Source organism: Podarcis gaigeae, assembly GCF_964106915.1.
Source record: "Podarcis gaigeae genome assembly, chromosome: 10".
NCBI lineage: Eukaryota > Metazoa > Chordata > Lepidosauria > Squamata > Lacertidae > Podarcis > Podarcis gaigeae.
The window spans coordinates 45,822,370-45,845,962 of NC_139686.1; the positions used below are offsets into that span (position 1 = coordinate 45,822,370).

The following is a 23,593-nucleotide window of genomic DNA, read 5'->3' on the forward strand; positions in this document are numbered from 1 at the left end:
TGTACAGATGTTATAGCCATTTGTATGATGAATATCAAACATTAATTTAAATTTTTGTTTCACTTTGAAGTTAAATGTTCGGTTCAAATTCATGTTGCATAGACAATGTTTTCCTCAGTCTTTCAGCCCTGTACGAGGTTTCCAGATTTTGTAGTTGAAATTAATAAATTGGTCCTTTCATAACTGCATGCCAGACTCTGCTTTTATTACAAGGAAATAAATCTGTGTAATTCTTCATGTTATTTTCACCACAAAAAAATTTAAAAAATCACAGAAATTATCAAGCTATTTGTGCCTTATAAATGGTTTTTCCAAATACATTTCCTCTCCAACAGAGGGAATTGTCCAAGGAAGGAGAAATGTGTGCTCTAGATTAGTGTGCAGAAGCAGAGCAACAAAAACAGTATTCAAGAAATGAGCCTCTTTAATTAAATGAGCTAGAAATTGTAATAGCAGACCCAAGAAAAAGTAAAACAAGTAGACTTATTCATCAAAATTGTCAAATTCTATCCAGGAGTTGAGAAAACCTGCTAGGATATTCACACAATTCTGAGGTCAATGATAATAAGCATATTTCTCTCTCTCTAGCTTATTCCATATCTTATGATAAAACCTAAATGTGGTCTCCAGCCCACTTCTTCCTGTAAATTGTGGAGGCACCAGAACAACTGCAATACAGCTACCACCTACCCTGCCAGCGCTGTCTTCAGCATATGCGCCGCCGGGGTACAAAGATCCGCCCAGCACCCCCAAATTTAGTTTAGCCCCCAAATTAACTTGCATTATGCTTATGTCAGACACCACGCGTACGCCTTATCTCTTGTTTACGAAAGAAGGGAGGAAAAAGAAACAAGCTTTTTTATTTGCTCATTTATTTACAATACACTTATACTTAAGCATACAGCACCACCATACTTAAACTTATAGGTATTGTTTAGGCACCTGCTTAGGAGAAACATCAGTCGTGTCATAGGTGCCGCTGACCCCGCTGCCGCATAGCAGCTCAATATAATACATAACATAATATTTTGATGAAAGAGTTAATTTCGCGTGTGCGGCGCCATTGTGAACGACAAGCACCGCCGCTGGGGCAGTGCGTCTTGGGTAAATGAGCACACAAAGTTGAAAGTCCTTTAGTGAAACAGTAGGTATACATTTCGGTAATACCTAGGTATATATGTATTTTGTTTTTCTAGCTTGATCAAAATGATTTATTATTTCATAACAGGTAGATAGTTAAGAGCTTAGGCGGTTTTAGCGGCGGGCGCCTGGAGCCCTCCAGAATTCGGCACCCGGGTGCCCCGCACTTGTTGCACCTCTAGGTAAAGACGGCCCTGTGCCCTGCTGAGTATCATGGAAGACCATAGGCCATGTTTGAAGAAGCTACTATGCATCTCTTCCATCTACTGTCACTTCCTCCCACATGCCCTGGGGTTTCTTCATTACCTTAATGTCAAAGGAAACAGCCATGTTGTAGCAGCTACTACTCCAACCACATAATTATAAGAATGTAATGATGCATAGCTATGTTTCAGGTGTACTTCCCAGTAAGATATGCACATATACACTAAAGGTTATAAAGCTTGGCAATCAGGGGTAGGGAACTGGCGGTCTTCTGGATGCTGCTGAATTACAGTGCCTATCATCCCTAAGAATTGGCCATGCTGGCTGGGCCTGATGGGAGTTAGAATTCAATAACTTTGAGAGGGCCATGACTTCTTCCACATCCCTGGTCAGGCAAAGGCAAACTCGGCCCTCCAGATGTTTTGGGACTACAACTCCCATCATCCCTAGCTAACAGGACCAGTGGTCAGGGATGATGGAAGTTGTAGTCCCAGAACATCTGGAGGGCAGACTTTGACTATGCCTGTCCCTGGTCTACAGGCATATTCTTCTGATGGCTGAAGATTCAGATCTCCACAGATCTAGGGCTATTATGCAGCGCTAACTCACCCCTTGGGCACAAAATGCAATGAATTTACAGCAGCATTACAAAGATTTATTGTTTTAACTGGGCAAGTCTGTTCCACATATTGTATATAGGATATAGCACAGTGTTATCAGTTCTGAATTAACACATGTAGACACAAGTAAACTGTATCAAGGTGCTGCTGCCTGATAATTCTCATAGTAAGGCTAAACACAATCACTGAAAAATCTAAATGGAAAGCCTCTGTCAAAGAATTCAGAGAGCTTTAATTATAGGGAAGCCACTTCAACTTCTCAGCAGGAAAGAATATTTTACCATTAAACTGTGCTGAAGGAAATGCAACTCAGATTTTTCCACCACCACCCTTGATTTCAGAAAGTTAGCCAGTTTGCTAGAATGCATACTTTCTCCTGCTCAATTTAAATTAACTTTTGGAATGTTCTGCTTTTTAGAGCCTATGACATCAATATTTCTTATATATCTAAAAGAAACAGACATTTAAATTAACCACCTAGAGAGAAATCTATAGCCTTGTCTGGCATGCAAGTATACATGGACATGTCATGAAAATTTGGTGACAAATAACCTGTTTCCTGATGTATTGGCTGCTCAGACTTCATGCCCGTGAAATAGCTTTGTCCTCCAGGAAGAAAAATATCCTTTTAAAACAGTCAATATTCCCAAAGTCCTCTTCTTTCAGCCTGCTATATCATTCAAAACCTAATGCAGAACTGACATGGTTTCTTTGCAATCATTTTAACATAAAAGAGTAAAATTAAAGAGACTTGAAGCTATGAAAGGAATAAAAGCACTGCCATTCACAATAATAGCACTGTTTAAGGCAATCTGAAACCTGAGATTATTCAAAAGATTGGCTTGTTCCAGACTGTTTAAAGTTAAGACTGCACTTGAACTGATAAATTACTCTTTGGGGAACAACATGAAAACAGCATACAGTCAACATAAAAATGTAAACCTAAACATACCTGAATTGGAGTCAAACTTTGTTTCTGATCTAAAATAGAGAGAAAAAGAGAGGGGGGGAATCCTTTAATGATAAAGAACTGTTTATGTCATGAGAAACCCATGACTGAAGTACAAATAGCAAATTTATATATTAATGCACCTCATCTGTAAACACATTTGTTCCTAAACATATTCTCAATGTATTTTTACATTGGAAACCTTGATCAATATTCACAGAACACACAAAAAACCCACAACCCCTCTCCATAAAGTTAAAAATAGAAGAAATACATTGTGAGAATTACAAACACCATGTCATTTATTCTCTATCATCACATTTGTCAGATTTATTTCTTTGGAAAGCATCGTAACACAGTTTTAATCTATGTGCATGTTAATCTGCCCCCTCAGTAAATAAATGGTTGTTTCCCTTAAGAACAGAGAAGGCTGGAAAACCCAGAGAACAAGAGACTAGTACACACAAAACATACAATTACCATGCCCATTCTATACTACCAATTTTGCCTGTTTATTACATGATATCTTATGTGTTTAGCATACCACAAAAGAACTCAGTAGGCTGTAGATTTAATAATGAGGGGGAGGAGTGGGGAACAGAGGGGAAATTAGCCTTTGTGGGAACATCATGTTTCAGATATAGCTTAATGATAGTTCTAAACTCAGAAGCCTTTGAAGCTCTCAATTCAGCTGTGGGAAAACGCAAGTTGGGTAATTGCTTTCAAGATGCTGCTGAAGTGCTGTCAAGCAGAATTAACCCTATGACTAGTCCTATCCGAAGAAACAGCTATACGAAGCATTGTCTAGGTCTAACTCTCAAACCAATTAGTGGGCATACTCTAGCCAGAATTATATCACAAATTAACCATCAGCAGTGTGTGTGTATGTGTGTGTTTATACACATATGCGCGCGCGCACACACCCTGCCACAGCAAGTTAGAAGTGCTGATTGGTAGGAATCTTCCTAAAGCCTGTTATTTCTGGAGTGGTATTTATTAAGGTGGTGATGGAGAATCTATGGCCCTACAGATATTGTTGAACTGCAACCCCCAATATCCCTGACCACAAGCCATGCTGGTTGGGGCTGATGGGAGACCCACAACCTGGAGGTGCCACAGATTTCTCACCCTTGCCCTAAAGAATATAGGGAAGCACACCCAAGCCACGTAGGAAATATCAGATTCCTTGACTCCACAAGAAGACATTGGTGCACTTTGGGGAGTTGTACAGGTCTTTTACTAAAGCAACAATTGCAAACTGTTCTGTGTTAAACATAAAAATCCCCCACCCAAAAACAAATTAGTGCAAAGCACCATAAATTTATTTTTTTAAACCCATAACTTCACGTTAACTGGAATAAGTCATTAGATGGCGATGGAAAGAGTCAGAAAAGCCAAGGGAAAAAAGGGGCAGTATATATGGAAAATGGTTGCTTTGTTCCACTAAGAAACACTCAATATGTTCAAAGGGTGGGAAAAGAAGCAAAGATTTTTAGCCAAAAATATATTCTAATAGTACTGAACAGTGCACCAGCAGCATGAATCAAAGCATTAATCTCCATTACAAGAGAACACCCTTCCAGTAAAGAGAATATTGCCTGCTCAAGGCCACGAACGGGTGAGTGGGTATACAGAACTCAGTGAGCCTGCTATATGGCCATAAATTTCACACATTACTCTGAGGGTATAAATAGTGTATTTTTTATAATAATAATAAAAAAGAATTCTGACAGCAATCTTACTGCCAACTTTTGTTTCTTTTGGGCACAATCCACAGGACATTTTCCTGTACAAGCCCCGCAGAATTCGTTTTGTAAGCTCTCCCACAAGCAGGGCAATTTTGATTCAAATCAGGCTACATCATTTCCCATTTGTGTATCAGATATTTCCTAAACAATTATGCCTACCTAGTACTGTCACGCTTGCAACATGAGGACTGACAACTTAATAGAGCCATTATAGTATATCGGCAGATGCCATAGGCAGAGTTTATGGGGCTGATCCTACTGTGAAAGTTAGTAGATATCTCTATACAGTGGTACCTCAGGTTAAGTACATAATTCGTTCTGGAGGTCTGTTCTTAACCTGAAATTGTTCTTAACCTGAAGCACCACTTTAGCTAATGGGGCCTCCCTCTGCTGCCGCGCCACTGGAGCATGATTTCTGTTCTCATCCTGAAGCAAAGTTCTTAACCTGAAGCACTATTTCTGGGTTAGCGGAGTCTGTAACCTGAAGCGTATGTAATCCGAGGTACCACTGTACTTTATACAAAAGAAAGCCGGTAGCTACCAATGGGGAAAGGTGGTTGGTGGCAAGCATTGGAGCCAACACCTAGCAGCTGAGGGGTCTTTGCCCCCCATAAAATATTTGAGGGGGGCAGGGGACCCCAAAGTTAATGGGCACTGTCATTCAAATGGTGTGCATGCACCACATCATGTGATCGATTATGTGGGTGGGGCTTACCCCCCCCAAAAAATATTTTTTTCAAGTTGTCACCCCTGGTGGCAAGCAGCTCCTGTACAGGGGGTAGCATGTGGGCAAGGTGGTAGGGAGCAGACAAAAGGCTGTGTGTGTGTGTGTGTGTGTGTGTGTGTGTGTTTAAACAATTTATATACTATTCAGCTACAATAGTCTCTCAGCAGTTTGCAAAGGTATAAAAGATAAAAATCAGTTAAAACTATAAAATCAAACTTTCCCCTCCCAAATCAGGCAGGGGTATGGCCCACTCTGCATCTCAGGTCCTGCAATTCCCCAATTCCACAAGCTACAAAGCTCAGGCAAAGGGCTCTTTCTGCAAGAAAAGGGCTCTTTCTGCAAGTTTCTATAAAACAATTCATTAGGAAACAAGGCATTTTTTTAAATTGTAACAGGGACTCATAACACAACTACCTGTAGGAAGTTTACAGGGAAAGCTAAGATTACCCCCACTTCAGATGTGGGTAAATTTCCTAAGCAAAATGACTCTCAGTTGCATTTTTGCAAATGTAAAGCTGGATTTTTCTGGGCAATAATTGTAAGACTATGCCACATTTCATTATAGAAAAGTGGTGGTGGTGGTCACAATTAAATACCTTGTAGCTTTTCAAGTTGCTGGAACGATCAAATTAAATGAAGAGTGAGATTGAGTTTCACTGGTTCCTTGCTGATAAGGGTAGAATTCTATTTTAAACGTGTACCAAGAAACCTCAGGTCTTTCATCTGCAGAGCAAAATTCATGTGTTCCTTGACCTTACGTGCCACACAGTAATGAAGCAGCATAAATCAGATCTATTAAAGGTGAAGTTTGTTAATCTTAGTGCTGAAGAACCATTCTCCCTTTCCTGGCAAAAATAACTGGTTCACAGGTCATGATGACATAGTTACAGACCACAGTGGTGCAAAGAACAAAAAATTAACAGCAACTCTCAGAAACATGGAGTTGAGGGGATGGGAAGGAAGCCAAATTCTGTTACCCATATTTTACAATTTGATGGTTCTTCAAATATAGCAGAGGTTATAATGATGACCCTGACTCTGTGTGGAGAAATGTAATGAATGCTAGACTATGAACTTCCAACATAGGTTTAAATTCTTGTTTATGATGGTAAGGAATAGGCAAACCCTTGAACTGATGCTTTTTATATCATCCTTTAGTCTATGCTCACATAAAGCCCAGTGTTTTTGGTTCCATTATAAAGTGTCTGCACTGCTGATTTGCTCTGTGTGAACCTTGATCCAGTATGAATTGAAGGCGAGTCTTACATGCACGGGCTGCAGTTGAGTTTTGATGTAGCCCTTGAGATTCTCCATCAACAAGGAGTTCAGTTGTGCTGCTTCTATTCAGGGCACTTTTCCCAACCTGGAATCCTCCACACATCAGCCATAGTGAGATCAGTATGAAGTACGAGACCAATACCTTAACATCTACCTCTATAGCACATATATAACACTCAAAAAACCAGAGCCACCATTATTTTGTAACTATGTTTAATTTACTCACTTGAACAAAGGAGTTCCACAAACAACACATTTGTATATTCCATGAGCTTTGTGATGTGTGTATTCTCCTTCAAAGGCACTAGAACAAACAGCAACACAGTACTTTAGCAAACAGGTTATTGCATATCAAGTTGTCCAACTTTATAACCTCATGTCATCCAATTTTCTTAATATTAAATATTAAAACTAAGTTTAAATCTAAAATTTTAGCTTTTTATCTCATCCCGTTTTTGAGTTATTAGGGTTTGAAATTTCAAAAAAAATGACATTTTTGGCCTTGTCGGACTACACTGAAACCTTAAAAGCTCAGCCCAGCATTGAGATACGTCAGAACTAAAAACACCAATCTCTTCAAAACTTCATGGACTTTAATATGATATGCCACAAGATGGACTTACTTTAAATTTTAAATTTAAGTTACAATAAAAAAAATGATTAAAGGTGTTTTTTTTTAAAAAAAATGTATTGCCTATTTAATATTTCTAAGATCTACCTACAAAAGTTCATCTTGGGATCTCAATGGGAACACATTGAAAAAAATATTTTGTACATACATGTTTGCCTTATTGGGTTCTATTTAGGATAAATGGGTCTTCTTGGAGTAAAATATAACAGAAAAAACAAGACTTCAAATTCTAATATCAATTACTTCAGGCATTTCTTTAGAAAGTTATGCAATTAAAAGGTATCTGAAAAGCTAGTCAGGCTTTTATTTTAAAAATGTGTTCCAAAGTAGAGTGATAGCTTGCAGTTACATTAGAGAATTAACGCTTTGAAAGAATTTTTGTTAGAACTTCATTTCATTAACATTACAACAAAATGCATATCAAACAAAATTATGACACCCAGACAGGGAACTCTCATTGCGTTGACACTGAAATTGTTATGTTCAACTCTTATACCATATTGGCCCGAATATAAGCCGCACCCACAAATAAGCCACACCTTTAAAATTCAAGGGCGGGGGAGAGAAAAAGACAATACCTGAATATAAGCCACTCCCTTAAAATTACGCCTGCACTCACACCCGTTCCATTTTACCAGATGTCTGTTTCAGCAGCAATACTGTAAAAGCCCATTTTTGTAAGGTTGCGAATTTAAGCCGCACTTTAACTTTTCACAGTCGGAATTTGGGGAGAAAGTGCGGGTTATATTCAGGCCAATACGGTATATTCCAATATAAATTGTACTTCATGGTTTGTGAATTATTGTTCTTTCTTCAGAAACAAAAAAGATACATATTAAAATCTGAACAGCAACATAAATGTGTCCTGTTTATGAAAAGAAACTATTGTTCAGATGTCAAAGTACTGAATTGCTTACAAGTAGCTAGACGTTTTCGATCAAGCCCTTTTCTCTTCTTTTTTTTTTTTGCACCTGAATCATTATGGTAATTTTAAAATAAATCTGAATACTAAACATCTTAACAACATTTCCATATCATAGTCTTGATCTTTTGCATTAAACTATGCAGTAGTGCAAGATCTTTGTGGGAGATTGAGCAGGACTACCAAGAGAATCAAACAGAAAAGGAGGAGAAGAAAACTGGCCCATGATTTCAAGCTGTGTGAGCTCTATATTTTTATTTGAAAAGGAATATTACTGCTTTAAGGGAATATTTTTCTAAGTTAACAATCTTAAAGGCTAGGAGGTCATTCAACTAATACAATTCAGCTGTGCTATTCCAACAAAAAGTCTATGTGCTCCGCAGCTTGTTTTTATTATCTTTTCACCCTTTTTATGGGGGTCCAATATATTTTTTTATAAACAGGATTTTTAAAAATGACCTAAACCCTGGTTGTTTGTGCACACTAAATCATTTTTGCTAATCTTCTACACAACAGTAAACGACTTGCCTGGAAGGCCTACTGAGCTGGGGAAAAGCACCACCACCATGTTTGTTGTGGGGGCACAGACAACCTTGTGCCAGTGATCCCCATTCAGAAAGTCTAGTAAAAAGGCGACCCCGACAGGAAGACTGTTGCCAATTAAACAGGACCTCACATGTGGCAAAGGAGGTTTTTTGGAAATGGGAATAGAATGAAAGATTGCATTTAACACCGGTCCTGAAAGACCTACATTGGCTCCCGGTACGTTTCTGAGCACAATTCAAAGTGTTGGTGCTGACCTTTAAAGCCCTTAATGGCCTCAGCCCAGTATACCTGAAGGAGCGTCTCCACCCCCATCATTCAGGCCGGACACTGAGGTCCAGCTCCAAGGGCCTTCTAGCGGTTCCCTCACTGCGAGAAGTGAGGTTACAGGGAACCAGGCAGAGGGCCTTCTCAGTAGTGGCGCCTGCCCTGTGGAACGGCCTCCCACCAGATGTCAAGGAAATAAACCACTATCTGACTTTTAAAAACAAAATAAAAAAATAAAAAAAATACCTTCCAGTAGCACCTTAAAGACCAACTAAGTTAGTTCTAGGTATGAGCCTTCGTGTGCATGCACACTTCTTCAGATACTCAGGTAAACTCCATGGACAGAAGAAACAGAGAATCATAGAATTGCAGAGTTGAAAGGGACCCCAAGGATCATCTAGTCCTACCCTGCAGGAATATGCAACTGTGCCGAATGGGGATTGAACCTGCATACAGCAAAATAGTTAGACATTGACCGGGGTGACTGCTGCCTCCTCCTCATTCTAGAAATCAGCTGAGATAAATTATATTCACGGTGAGAGCCTTGGGAATTAGCTCTCTTGTCTCCCCCCCCCCCCAAATCTTCTCCAGGATTTAGAGCTTGCTTTCAAGGTCTAAAGCCATGTGAGGGCAGTTATTGAAAATATTTGACATTCCAGCCACAAATGAGCCAATAAATACTTTCTCCACATGTGCTTCAATACAGAAAGTGGAAAAGGAATGAAAATATGCTACCTTCTTACCCTCGCAGACCCCCAGCCAAACTGTCTGTACATACAATGACCACCTTCAAAACTTCACCTTTAAATGGCACAGGGCTATTTCCCTTATGGTTCTGCTTACTGTGGTGTCTCCACCCTCCTCCCCCAAAACAACAACAACAAAAGACTCTCTTAACTGCCATTACTTCCACACATTTTGTAGTAAACTGAAAACAGACCCCAAGAAGAAGCTAAAGGACAGAATAGCGTTCATTTTATATTTATGAAGTCTGTGACCTTGCCCTCCCTGCCGCAAATTCCTGTCTGGCTTGGTGGTGTTAATTTGTATAAGTTAGTAAACAAGTGCTAAATTTCTTGAAGCTGTCAGCTGAGGAGAAAACAGCAGCAGATTGAAAGGGGAGCAGCCTGTGTTTCTCATTGACCACATGGCCATACCTTACCTCTCAGTCCCTTTCTCCTGAGTAACATGGTATTGCAAAGGTGTCAGCCGCTTCCGCAGTTCTTGCTGGGAGAAGACCACCTTACAGTTCTTTTTATCCCTATGTGACCCTGCAAAGGGAGAGGATACAGGAGAAGGGGTCTTTTTAGTTGAAATCCTGAACAATAGCTTTGGCTTCTAGCCAAAACACAGCTTCTGTGTTTACTTTCCCAGTGACCAGATCAGTTTCTAATATATTAGAGTGCCTCAGCTGGTGGCTTCTTCAAATCCAACTTTTTAAAATAATAATAATAATAATAATAATAATAATAATAATAATAAGAAGAAGAAGAAGAAGAAGAAGTCTGCTGTTCACAAGGGGTGTGTGTGACTCCATTGGAACAGTGATCATGTGATACAGCCAAAGCCTTCTGAATGCAGAAAAGTCACAACCATCGGCAAGATTCTACATTCACACAATCATTCACAAAAAGGCGACAACCTGAGCCTAAACATAATGGAACTTCCCAGTAAATATGCTTAGGAGCACAGCCTTTGTATTTGGAAGAAACTGTAGATATAAAGGTAATGGGCATATGATGTTTAAACACAATTCGGAGAAACTTGGAATTTAGAAACAAATTTAGAAACAAATGTTTCTTTGTTTAAAATTTTACTTTGCATCAAAGAGAATAGCTGACAGCACTTCAGTTGGAAGCTGTAATTTGCATTTTAGATCTAAATGAATGGTATTTTAAAGGTTTGCTTGCTGCTGATAAAAAACAGATAAGCCTTCCTGCCTCATCAATTTGATTTTTGTAAAATCTGTTGCAAGCTCGAAATACTTTCTCTGGAGGTTGCTCATGATTACTTCCTCTTGTGTCTTAGGAGCATCCAAAATATTAATGGCATTGGAAAGTATTACCTGCTACTGCTGAGAGAGATAAAGAAATATCTCTTAGAATTAATGTATTAATCTGCAAATTATTGCTACATGGAGTAGCATGCCTGCTACTTTATTGTTTGTTCTGTATATTGTACTAGAACTTTTGCTACACCTCATGAGAAAAGAAGACTCCCTGGATAAGACTCTGATGTTGGGAAAGATTGAGGGCACAGGGAGAAGGGGACGACAGAGGACGAGATGGACAGTGTTCTCGAAGCTACGAACATGAGTCTGACCAAACTGCGGGAGGCAGTGGAAAACAGGAGTGCCTGGCGTGCTCTGGTCCATGGGGTCATGAAGAGTCGGACACGACTAAACAACAACACAACACCTCACTTTGTTGTTTTGTCAGAACCAACAAACTTTGGTTAATATTAAGTATAGTTTGTCTGACACAAGCCAACTAGAAACCATGATTTCAACAAACCCCAAGGTTTGTTGTGGCTCATTCATGCTTGCTCACATTGCGCTAGACCAGTGGTTCCCAATTGGGGGTCCACGTAGCCCACTCAGGGGGTCTGTGGCACCATTCACATAACAAAAGCTACCATAGAGATGTCAACATTTTCAAAATATCTAACTTAATTATTTTTAACAGAATGAATATGGGGTTGTTTGACAAGACAAAATCACCACAAAATATATATTTTAAAGAATCCTGTTGTTGGATGGGCAGGTGGGGAGGGAAGGCATTAAATACCCTATAAAAACTTTAGTTTTTGGCCATATACTACTGAAGTTAGGCTACAAATACATGTATTTAAAATTATATTCAAAAGCCACACAGGTGTTTTAGGAAAATCAAAACTTTTGAAGTGTCTACAGTTAGCCTGGGTCTGAAAAACTAATGTTTTTCAAAATGAGTTTTTCTAATTACTGAAGGAGTTATGCTTGATTAGAAATAGTCAGTCTTGACAAAAGTTTGTTAGTAATAGATATATGCTCATAAAGAAAGCAATTGTGTTCTCAAAGTAGAGTGACCAGAGTTATCCATCTGTATGTCATTTAGTACAAGAGAAGAAACGGCAGGTTTAAATTACATGGTATTGGATTGCAATTTCCTAACATTGGATGCTTTTCTGCTTTTTTACCTTCAGTCATTACTAAGAAGTGTTCATAAAAAGTAGCTTAAAGAACAGATGCTTTCAAATAATTTAAGGAAAGATGTTTCTTTTTCCCCCTCCCCTTTATTCCATTTCCATCTATATATATATATATATATATATATATATATATATATATATATATATATGCTTTCGTAGATTTTCACGGGTACAGGAATGCAGGTTTTGGTGTCCTCGGGTGTCTTCCCGTGTAAAAGTTGGGGTGTCTAGGCGACGTTTCGACGAGGTCTCACTCGTCATCTTCAGGCTGGTGCTTTCGGCTTCTTGTTACTGGAACAGAGCGGGATCTCAATGTTTGAGTTCCTATAAATACTGTAGAGGGGGTGTGGTGTCTAGCCTCCAATGTTCTGGGCAGAGAGGAAGTTCCCAGGCTAGTGTGCCTTTTCTTCTTTTGTTCCTTAATTACTTGAGAGATACCCAAAATACAATTCACTATGGAAATAGAAGCCAACAACCAACTTCCCTTCCTTGACGTCCTAATCTACAAAAAACCTGATGGCTCCCTAGGACACACTATCTACCAGAAAAAAACACACACCAACCGCTACTTACATGCACAATCACACCACCACCCTGCACAAATAAACTCCGTAGCCAAGACTCTCATCTCCAGAACCAAACGCCTGGCTGACAAAGACCACTTGACAACTGAGTTACAGAATCTCTCAAATGTGTTAATTGCCAATGGATACCAGCAAAACAGGATTACGAAGCTAATCCAAAAGGAAACACCCCCCAAAAACCAAGACACAGAAGAAAACAATGGCATGGCCCTCCTTCCTTATATCAAGGGCACTACAGATAAAATTAGCAAAATCCTCCATAAACACAATATCAAAACAGCCTTTTGCACCAACCAAAAAATAGCCAATATCCTCAGAAACCCCAAGGATAAAATCCAGTTGGAAAACCAAGGGATCTATGAAATACCCTGCAAAGTCTGCCCAGCCACGTACATTGGACAAACAAACAGACGAATAAATGCACGTATCGCAGAACACAAGAATGCCGTCAAAAAAGAAGAAAAAACTTCCTCTCTTTTCCAACACATGAAAGAAACAGGACACGAAATTAATTTTGCAGATTCCAAATTGCTCTTTAACACGGAACATCACCACAAGAGAATAATCATGGAAGCCATCGAGATAGAGAAACACCCTCACAACATGAACAAGCGTGACGACACATCCCGCTTGCCAGACATCTGGAAATTAGCCCTCTCCACAAAAACTGACACCAGATCCAGAGGCACACAGAACGCCAACACCAATCAACCACACCAGACCCAAACCCAGACCCTCTCCACAGATGAATTACTGACACCATCCAGTAGCCAATCCATGGTGGCACCTCCGGATGCTGCACCCCCCTGCAATCCCTACACAGATCTGGCTGACACAAGCCACAAAACCACAGCTCGCCCCTATACACGAAGCCAAGCCAAAGCACAACTAAGTGCAATACAGCCATCTTCTCAGGAAAACTCTTCACAAAGTTCAAGAGGTCAAGACACAAAGACTTTAGCAACTAATCCACACCTAATGACCCACCTAAGTGGTACTCAGGATATCACTCAAGAAATCACTCAAGGTATCTCTCAAGTAATTAAGGAACAAAAGAAGAAAAGGCACACTAGCCTGGGAACTTCCTCTCTGCCCAGAACATTGGAGGCTAGACACCACACCCCCTCTACAGTATTTATAGGAACTCAAACATTGAGATCCCGCTCTGTTCCAGTAACAAGAAGCCGAAAGCACCAGCCTGAAGATGACGAGTGAGACCTCGTCGAAACGTCGCCTAGACACCCCAACTTTTACACGGGAAGACACCCGAGGACACCAAAACCTGCATATATATATATATATATATATATATATATATATATAATTTAAACATACAGACTTCTGGTCACTACTGATTATCCCTTTGCAGGCAGAAAGAAGAACGTTTAAAAGTATTTGATTGGAGTAAACAGTAGACATTACAAGCTTTGTTATTAACTTGCAAGGTACTAGAAAGAAACTTTTATCTCACAGATTAGAAATTACTTTTGATCTAGCCATTCTTTGAGCTCTCTCATTAACGGTTGCAGAGCCCTCATTTTAATAGGAGTCTTTGAAAGACCACTGTTGTTAACCCCATTGTTGGTTTAAATCTTATTTTGGAGGAGGATAAAGACTTTATTCCAGATTTCTTTGTTTTACAAGGTTCACTATGCAAGTACTCACCCAAATTTTGCAGGAATGTCCTGTTTCATAAGCGACAAATTATTTGGGTTTTGTGCACTTAAAGGTCACCTTACAAATTAGCAAGATTTTCCTACATCCTGGCTTCTCAACCTTAAATATAAATATTGTTTCCGAACTGTGAGTGAGGTTTGTGCTTTACAACGTTATGTTGATTATTTTAAGAAGTCAAGTGGTGGAAGTTTACATTCACAGACTCTGCTGTTTTCTTGCACTAATAAGTCTTTCAGAAGTTTACCTAAAAGCAAAATAAGAACCTACATTACTCATGCATGCAACACTGTTTTGACCTGTTTGGGGATCAACGTTAAAAACCCACAGACAAGGCAATGTTGCCCTATGCAATCTCTTAATTTTATAATTTAAGTTACCGTAGCTTCCAATCTAAATCCAGGGCTACAAAAAGACTATTTATTTTATTTTATGTGGCCCACTTCCATCTCTGGAGGTTCATAATAGGTAGCAATGGTAGAACAAAGCTCCAAAGTCCAATAAAAAAACAAAAACAAACCCTTTTTGTCTTATCTCAATTTGTTCCTGGCTACCAAAAGTTTGACTGAACAATAAGGTCTTCTTTAATTTGTTTAGAAGAATTAAAAGATGAAGGATTGCACTTCATCTTTGCATTCATCCATTATATCATTTCAGAGGGTATTTGTATCGTTTTTATAAAACATAACAAATCACAAAATATCTTATAAATTTATTATTGTTGTTGCCATACTTACATTTTGTAGACTGATTCTTTATTAATTTCAGTACAACCTTCCCAGTATTTTTCTACTGATTTTTACTGTTCTAATATTCACAAATTTCTTTATCAATATTCCAGTCAGGCTTTTCTTTGGGGGGGGGGGAATCTTTTTAAAACTGTGGAGGAACAACTAGCCTTCAAAGAGTGAGTTTATTTGTTTTTAAATCACACTTATTTCAAATATTTATACACTACCTCTCCATCACTCAAAACTAGTTACGACTTAAATAATAATAATAATAATAATAATAATAATAATACAAACAAATGTAAAAATAAAATTCCAGCAAATCCTGAGTACTTCTACTCTAGAATGAAACGATAGGGAAGCCCTGGCATTCTAAAACTTTTAAATGTATTTTTCTGTATTTATATATACAGTATCTGATGCCACTTTATTGCTATATAGTGTTCTGCTCTCTGTTTCCTTATTTGTAAGCCGTGTTGGGGTATTTCTGGACTTTCAAGCAGGTGTAGAAACTTGGGTTTTGCCAAAGTGCCTGGGCAATCGTGACTTTGTACATACTAGATGTTGGGCTGAACTGAACTGTTCAAATGAAAAGGGTCATGATATAATAAAACAGTGGGGTGTGTTTTGACAAGATCATTTAGGTCCGTTGGAATAATCAGCAGCATCCGAGATTGAGTCTGGGAGGCCGCAGGAAGCCAGTGCAGGCATTGGAGTGCTGTCGATCACAATACATTATGATTATGACTAGGCTCTCCATGTAAGAAAGGTCAAATGCTCTGCACCAGCTGCAGCTTCTGAACCACTACCAATGGTAGCGCCACACAAAGTGCCTTAGGGTGGATCATGTCAGGATTATGAAGCTATGCATGATGGCCATGAGGTCCATCTCTGAAAGAGGGCCACAATGTACATGCCTACCCACTGCGACCTGAATATCTGGACTCAATGAAGAGTAATTATAGGAGCACATCAAACACTGCAAGCCGCGGGTGGCGCTGTGGACTAAACCACAGAGCCTAGGGCTTGCCGATTGGAAGGTCGGCAGTTTGAATCCCCGCGACGGCGTGAGCTCCTGTTGTTCGGTCCCTGCTCCTGCCCACCTAGCAGTTCAAAAGCACATCAAGTGCAAGTAGATACCACTCCGGCGGGAAGGTAAACGGCATTTCCGTGCGCTGCTCTGGTTCACCAGAAGTGGTTTCGTCATGCTGGCCACATGACCCAGAAGCTATCTAAGGACAAACACCATCTCACTCGGCCTGTATAGCGAGATGAGCACGCAATCCCAGAGTCGTCCGCAACTGGACCTAACGGTCAGGGGTACCTTTACCTTTATTTTTAAGTGACCAGAGGATGTACATTGCTGACACTCTAAACAATGGTGTGAGTGCCAACATGCTCTATATTATGAAACCTCCCAATCATTACTACTTCTATAGTGTCACTTGGTTCACCCATATCCAGCTCCCAAACATAGACACCAGAAGACAAACAATCAAGGTCAAAAGCACAATCTTAATGTTATTTCCTGACCAAATATTGAACTGGTACAGATGTAACCATGTGTTCCTGGAACTGGACCATTGCTTACTCAGTGACCCATCTTCAAGAAGGGACGTTTTTAGATCAGAAGATATGAGACTGTACTTTAGCCTCTCTGAAACACCTCACTGATGACCTCAAACAGTAAAGGGCCCTTCATCTCCTAGTTTGGATGTTGTTTTTAATAGAGAGATTGTCTAGAACTCTTTAAAATGTGTAAAAGAAACCACTTTAAATAACTAGGACAGGAACAAGTTCAGCTCTCAAGTTGTGGTCACAGTAAACAGACTCACAGCAAGGAAAAGACTGAAATTAGTTTAAGATTAAATATCCAACTATTTGAATTCTGTGTTTAAAACTGTGACGCTCAAGTTGAGGCAAATAGGTTCACTATACATCTTACTAGGATTTTTAAAAACATCTATCTGCTAAAGGACTTTTGTATAAAAAACCCCACTAGATTTGAACAGTTTTGCATCTTCCTTTTTGATAGGTATTATACTCAAAACATATTTAGTGCTTGACAGATGTGGCTGAATTTTGTATTTCCCATTATCATTAAAGTAGTCTCAACAAGCTACTTAACGACTTTGTAAGAGTTCATTTTCACATTAAAACTGCCTAATTATTATTAAAGTCAATTAAAAGAAAACAAAATCCAACATTAAAAACATACCAAAAAAATAACATGATATGCCCAATACCTGTATTGTAATTTCCACTGTGAACTTAGAAAATATTTTATAAATGGTATTTAAATATTCTAGCAATTAAACACTGCACAGTATTTAAAAACTTTAGTATTAAGAAACATCCATGTCTTTCAGACATCTTAACAATTAATGTAACTAAAATTATACATGTAATTCTACTTTTCTAGACTTCTAAGAGCAAGAAGAATAGCTTTCTACTACATGCAAAAGGTGATGCAAGCAACATAAAGTGTGAATGAGAAAAAGAGATGATTGAGCTTATAAAATGCAAACTCACAGCAAAGCAAAGTCAGTTTCCCCCTATATAAATATGGTGCTCTGCTACAGAAAATATATTTTAAAGTTTTGTATAAATACATATGAATAAAGGTTTTATTTTATCCTTACAAATTTACATTAAAGTTTTTATAAAACAAAATTTATCTGTATATTCACAGAAAATGTTGGGACACAAAAGTGTAATGAATTCTCAAATATTGTTAGATTATTCAATCGTCAAGTAGAACACTATTGATATATTTTCTAGATGAGAATTGCTTTTCAAACAAGATTAAGTCTGCATGTGAAAGATTTCTTGTTTAGAGAGGGATAATTCTATTTAAAATATTCAAAAGAATACATAATTAGTGCCATCTACTGGAAATCTGGAGCAATTAACTTTTAGGCTGAAATCTCTACAGAACATGTGTTAATTTAAAACTAAGTCGTTTCTAAATAAGCCCAATTTTGTGCACTGGAAAAAAAATAAAAACACCTCAATTATATAAACATATAACTTCAAATATTTCCTACAGAAAAATAAGATTTATTCCAGATGAATAGCAATATTAGGAAAAGGCCAATAAGGTGGCATAAATTGTGATAGGCTTGGAACAAGGGAGGGTATTGGTTGAGAGGGGAAGCAGATTGCTCTGAAGATATTCATAAACTATCTTAAAGTGCAAATCTGTTACAAAAAGGTGAACAAAAAAAGTCAGACCAGCTCTAATTTCTAATACAGAAGGCAGTGACTACTTATAGATATATATGTCATATTACTAATTCCATTCTCCCTCATTAATGTACACTTAAGTACATCTAGACTGGAAAGTAGGTGCTAGTGTTTTGAAGTGGAAACTATGACACTTATTGAGTCAATTTTACTCGGACGTTTTGGCTCCCGAATGCCGCAAACCCGGAAGTGAGTGTTCCGGTTTGCAAATGTTCTTTGGAACCCGAACATCCAAAGGGGCTTCCGATTGGCAGCAGGAGCTTCCTGCAGCCAATCAGAAGCTGCGCTTTGGTTTCCGAACGTTTTGGAAGTGAAGCTGAATTCCGGAACAGATTCCGTTCAACTTCCAAAGTACGACTGTATTGCTTATATATTGCTAGGGGAGTATTTAATGTGACTATTATTTACAGGACAATTATACAGTATTGGGGTTGTTGTTCTTTTATTTCTTTGTGAACTGAGAAACGTTGTCAAATCTAAAGGAATTGTGTCATGTATGGGCCTCCAAGACATTTCTCAAATAATTTTTCAACATAGCTGTAAAGCATGGTGTCTCTTTAACAAATACTTTCAGCTTCAGACGTTTTAGATAGCTAGCAGTTTAGCAAAGCATGGCATAGTATTTACTGTAGCAGAGGCACCCACGTCACTAAGAGGGACCTCCATATGCATGACCACAACAAGTAGCAGCCATTCAACCTGAGGGAAGCCCACAGGCTCGCAGGGCCACTGGCTGGCTCTTTGTCACCAAATGCAGAAGGTTGAATGCAGACATCACTGTAATATCCTCACCAACACAACCAGAGGCAAAGAACAGGGGCAAGAGCTGAGTAAGGGAGAAAAAAAAAAGATGAAAATAAAATTAAAACATCAAAAATGTTAGATACATTCACAGCAAAACTGGTGGTTATGATTTTTTTTTAAAATGAAAGGAAAATACAAGACTAACATTCCAAATACACATTCATAAGTAATTTTATCTAATTCCTTGCCGTCAGGCTTTTATGCTTGATTACATTAGCATGATTGATAACATAATAAGCAAACACACTGACTGCACCAGGCGTTGATGCACCTTACTAAAATACAAGACACAAAAAAGAAGGGAATTCAAGGATGATTGGGAAATGATCTCATGAAAAATTCAGAAAATAAAACACAGAACTTTTCTTTTTCACTTATTATGAGATTACATGAATGTTCCAGGTCCCTTCAAAATAATGGGGCAGATAGTGTTACACAAATAATAGGCACTTTGAAACTGTTGAGTACTTTTAACAATTTCCCTGTCATCATATTTAAATGGTGTAATCCCATGAACACTGCACTGAGGCCTTTGGTCAAAGAGCAAGAGATGCAGAGAGGAAAGTTAATCTGAGGGGACTGGAAATTTGTTACAAGAGTTGGCAAAGTGCAGTTACCCTGTGAAATAAACATAGAATCTTTTCCTAAGTTTCTGCAATGCAAACCAAAAAGAAACTTCTAGTTGGCAGGCTGCAATAAAACAGATTGTGCAAGGCTGCATCTCTCTTCTGCTATTCCCATTCATCTGAATATCCAGGAGTTTGCAATAGATTGCACACTTTGTATAATAAAACATTTTATTAGCTGCACTAATTTTGCATCGTGACAACAACTTCATCCGTCTGTAATCTGAAGGTAAACTAAAGTTGCAGGAAGCAGTAGAAAGGGAGGCAAAGTTTCGCAGATGTTTGTACAAGAACCTGGGCAATTCCTTTTTTGTAAAGTATCATCTATGGCCTCCATGCTAATTCCCTGATGTGTAATTTGGCCAAACAGGATCAACATGGAAATTGACACCATTTTCATTTGGCTTGTGGGCATCTTGAGTACACTAAATCAGGGCACACCAATAGCCTAGAAACCTGTGTGCAAACATCGAAAGAGTAGGAGGAAGGCCCTGGTGGGAAAGAGTTATATCTTCTTTGCTCCCTCTTTAAGTTCTGAAAAACATGAGATTGAACCTAAAAGTTATGCAAGAGAAGGCACCTTGAGAAAGCAGAACTACACTCATGCAACAGGTATCTTCCCAATTGTCAGTGATTCCCTTTCCCCACAGCAGTAGCTCCCACCCCACACTACAGTCTGTGCTCCAGAGATGCATGGTCTGGATGAGACAGGAAAGATCTGCTGCATGAATGGCCTTCTACTCACACAAACCTTGGGATCCAATCCTTTCCATTTGCATTGTGTGCACTCACGCATTAGTTATGCAATGTAAAGGGCATGCAAAGGTATGTAGGTTACCCAGTTACACATCACCAAAGGTGTGGATAGAAGAGGATATGTTATTGGTGTGAAATTTTCTAGGATGCAGATTTAGAGGCATCTCCTAGCTTAAACGAAATACATCTTGTTACAGTGACCAGGTGACCTGTGGTGTCTGCAGTCTGCTCTCCATGAACTAACTGAGAGGGCCCCTTGTTGTTCCTTCTCCATCCTTAAAATTGGATTTTGACCACGTCTTCAGAGAACTGTCCTCTAATGTAGGATATGCGGCCACCCTAAATATATACAGTGGTACCTCGGGTTAAGTACTTAATTTGTTCCAGAGGTCCGTACTTAACCTGAAACTGTTCTTAACCTGAAGCACCACTTTAGCTAATGGGGCCTCCCGCTGCTGCCACACCACCGGAGCACAATTTCTGTTCTCATCCTGAAGCTAAGTTCTTAACCTGAAGCACTATTTCTGGGTTAGCGGAGTCTGTAACCTGAAGCGTATGTAACCTGAAGCGTATGTAACCCGAGGTACCACTGTACAAGAAGGATGACTGTTTCTACTTCCCCTACGTCAAGCAAAGGGGAAGTTGCATGTTGCTTCTTCCAGTCCCTTTACATAAGAAGCATCAATATATGTATTATTAAATCAGTTTGAAGTACCAACAACTACCATAACAATAAAAACCCTGCTTCAATTAACATGGCTGAACGCTGACTTAGAAAGCGATGGAAATGAAATGTTTGTGAGTTCCTAAATGGAGAGGTGGGGAGGAAGAGTGAGAAGGTAAGTACCGCAATGAATAGCCTGAGAGAACCATTAAACATAAATAAACATGTCATTTCCACGAGTGACTGCAGAACTGCTTTTTTGTTTCCTTTCTTTAAAAAAAAAACCAAAAAACACCCAACTAACATTCCTCTGGAGCAGACTACTGACTAATAAAAGATCAAAGGTATATGCATTCCAAACACACAAATAAAAATGTAATCTTTTCTCCCAAGCAACCTTCACCATGAGGAATAAAAGTGTGCAGTGAAAACGTAATTACCTAGCAAAGCTGGAGTCTTATTGTGCTCCCGCAGCTGATCATAAAACGTCTTCCTATTCTGTTTCATCAACTGTAGTACCAGGCAGCCTGTGCGCCTACCAATTGCAGCCATCTGGCTTGTGTCAAAGACTGTGAGTCAAGCAGCTACAGTGCAACAGGAAGAAAGGCAGTGATGTCACTCTTCAGGTCAGGCAAAGAACAAAGATGTATTCTACCATTAAAAAAAACCAAAAAACTGGGTGCCCCAGGAGTAGAGAGGCCTCTAGCATGCTTTGGCTTAGTGATTTATGATTAATGCTGCTCTTTCCACTAGCTAAGGAGCAGAGCACCACCTAGTGGTTAGCATAGGAAAAAAGTGTGAGCGAAAGGAATGGCTTGTGTTGTTGCTTAAACCAGATGATAGAACTTTTGAAAGTTAAAAAGATTAATATCAACTAGGAATAAAAGTGTAGGTTGGCTCACACTCAAGAAGCAATTAAGCGCTCTAGACTAAATAAGTCCATCTGTTTTGTGTAACGGTACACACAGTGAACACATGCAATTTGGGATTTCACTGAAAATTCAGAAAGGATTGCCTCATCTCAGGAGTCTGACACTTATTGTCATCCAGCTAATAAGAGGTAAAGGGGGAGAGGCCCAAATATGCTTAGAAAAAGAGGGTGCTTAAGCTTCTCACAACATATTTCATTCATTCATTCATTGAATTTCTATATCTCCCATCATCTGAGGACCACAGGGCAGTTTACAATATAAAAGCACAAAAACACATAACATAGTAACAAACAAAAACAATACTCCATCCACATACATAGCTTAAAATGCCATATATTCTTTAATTAGCCAAAGGCCTAGGAGAAGATGGAAGTTTTTGCATGGCACCTAAAGATACATAATGAAGGCGCCAGGCAGGCCTCCCTAGGAAGAACATTCCACAAGTAGGGAGCCACCACAGAAAAGGCCTTTTCTCACATTGCCACCCTCAGACCTCTCGAGAAGGAGGCACATAAAGAAGGGCCTCAGATGATGATCACAGGGTTGGGGTCAGTTCATATGGGGAGAGTCAGTTTTTTGAGGTACTGTATTGCAGTCCTGCGGGAGGCAGTGGAAGACAGGAGTGCCTGGCGTGCTCTGGTCCATGGGGTCACGAAGAGTCGAACACGACTAAACAACAACATTGCAGTCCTGAGCCATTTAAGGCTTTATGTGTCAAAACAGGCACTTTGAATTGGACCTAGAACTAAATGGAAGCCAGTGTAATTGAGCCAGGATTGGTGTTATAAGTATGCTCAAACCATCTTAACAATAAAAAGTAGGCTTTGCCAGACATATGGAACAACATTTCATCAAACAGAGGAGTGGGTAATACCACAAGTTTAAAATACCCTTGACAAAAATCCACAGATACTAAGGCATCAAAGTGTGAATCTTGCATAAAACCCAAGAATCAGGCATTGATCACCTAAAGTTTGGGGTGGCGGTGAAAGAAGACGGATGGCTCACTATCTTGCCTTGGTGTATTGCAGCTGCACAGCAGAAGTGAAGTCTACAGTGATGAAAGCGCCTATTATTTTCACAATTTCCCTCGAGTAAACAGTCAAATTGACAGGCAGGTGCATGGAATATAAAATAATTTATCCACATGGGGTTCCGCGTGGAGTCCCTAAGGCAGCTCACAATCACAAGTTAAAAACATAATTTAATCAACACATAATCATATGAAAAAACAGGCACAAGTAGAATATAGCTCAGAACAAGAGGGGGGAAAGGCATTAACAGAACTTCAGAAAAGCAATGAGAGGGGGCCAACTGAGCTTCCCCCAAAAAAAGCCCTGTGGCGCTAACCAAGTTTC

At 39.2% G+C, this 23,593-nt stretch overlaps 1 protein-coding gene across 4 annotated transcripts in view; it reads right to left on the minus strand.

Annotated features, from left to right (window-relative positions):
• Positions 1-23,593, minus strand: part of MSRB3 (methionine sulfoxide reductase B3) — a 58,918-nt gene that overhangs the window by 25,076 nt on the left and 10,249 nt on the right. Inside the window, exons 2-6 of one of the 4 annotated variants that reach the window (XM_083699525.1) lie at positions 21,744-21,887; positions 19,153-19,279; positions 10,192-10,300; positions 6,893-6,970; positions 2,917-2,945 (exon numbers count right to left, since the gene is read on the minus strand). In XM_083699525.1, the coding sequence (XP_083555651.1) occupies positions 2,917-2,945; positions 6,893-6,970; positions 10,192-10,300; positions 19,153-19,228 (292 nt within the window). In that variant the 5' untranslated portion in view covers positions 19,229-19,279; positions 21,744-21,887. The remainder of the gene's footprint in view (positions 1-2,916; positions 2,946-6,892; positions 6,971-10,191; positions 10,301-19,152; positions 19,280-21,743; positions 21,888-23,593) is intronic. The other 3 variants (XM_083699526.1, XM_083699524.1, XM_083699527.1) reach the window with 3 other exon arrangements.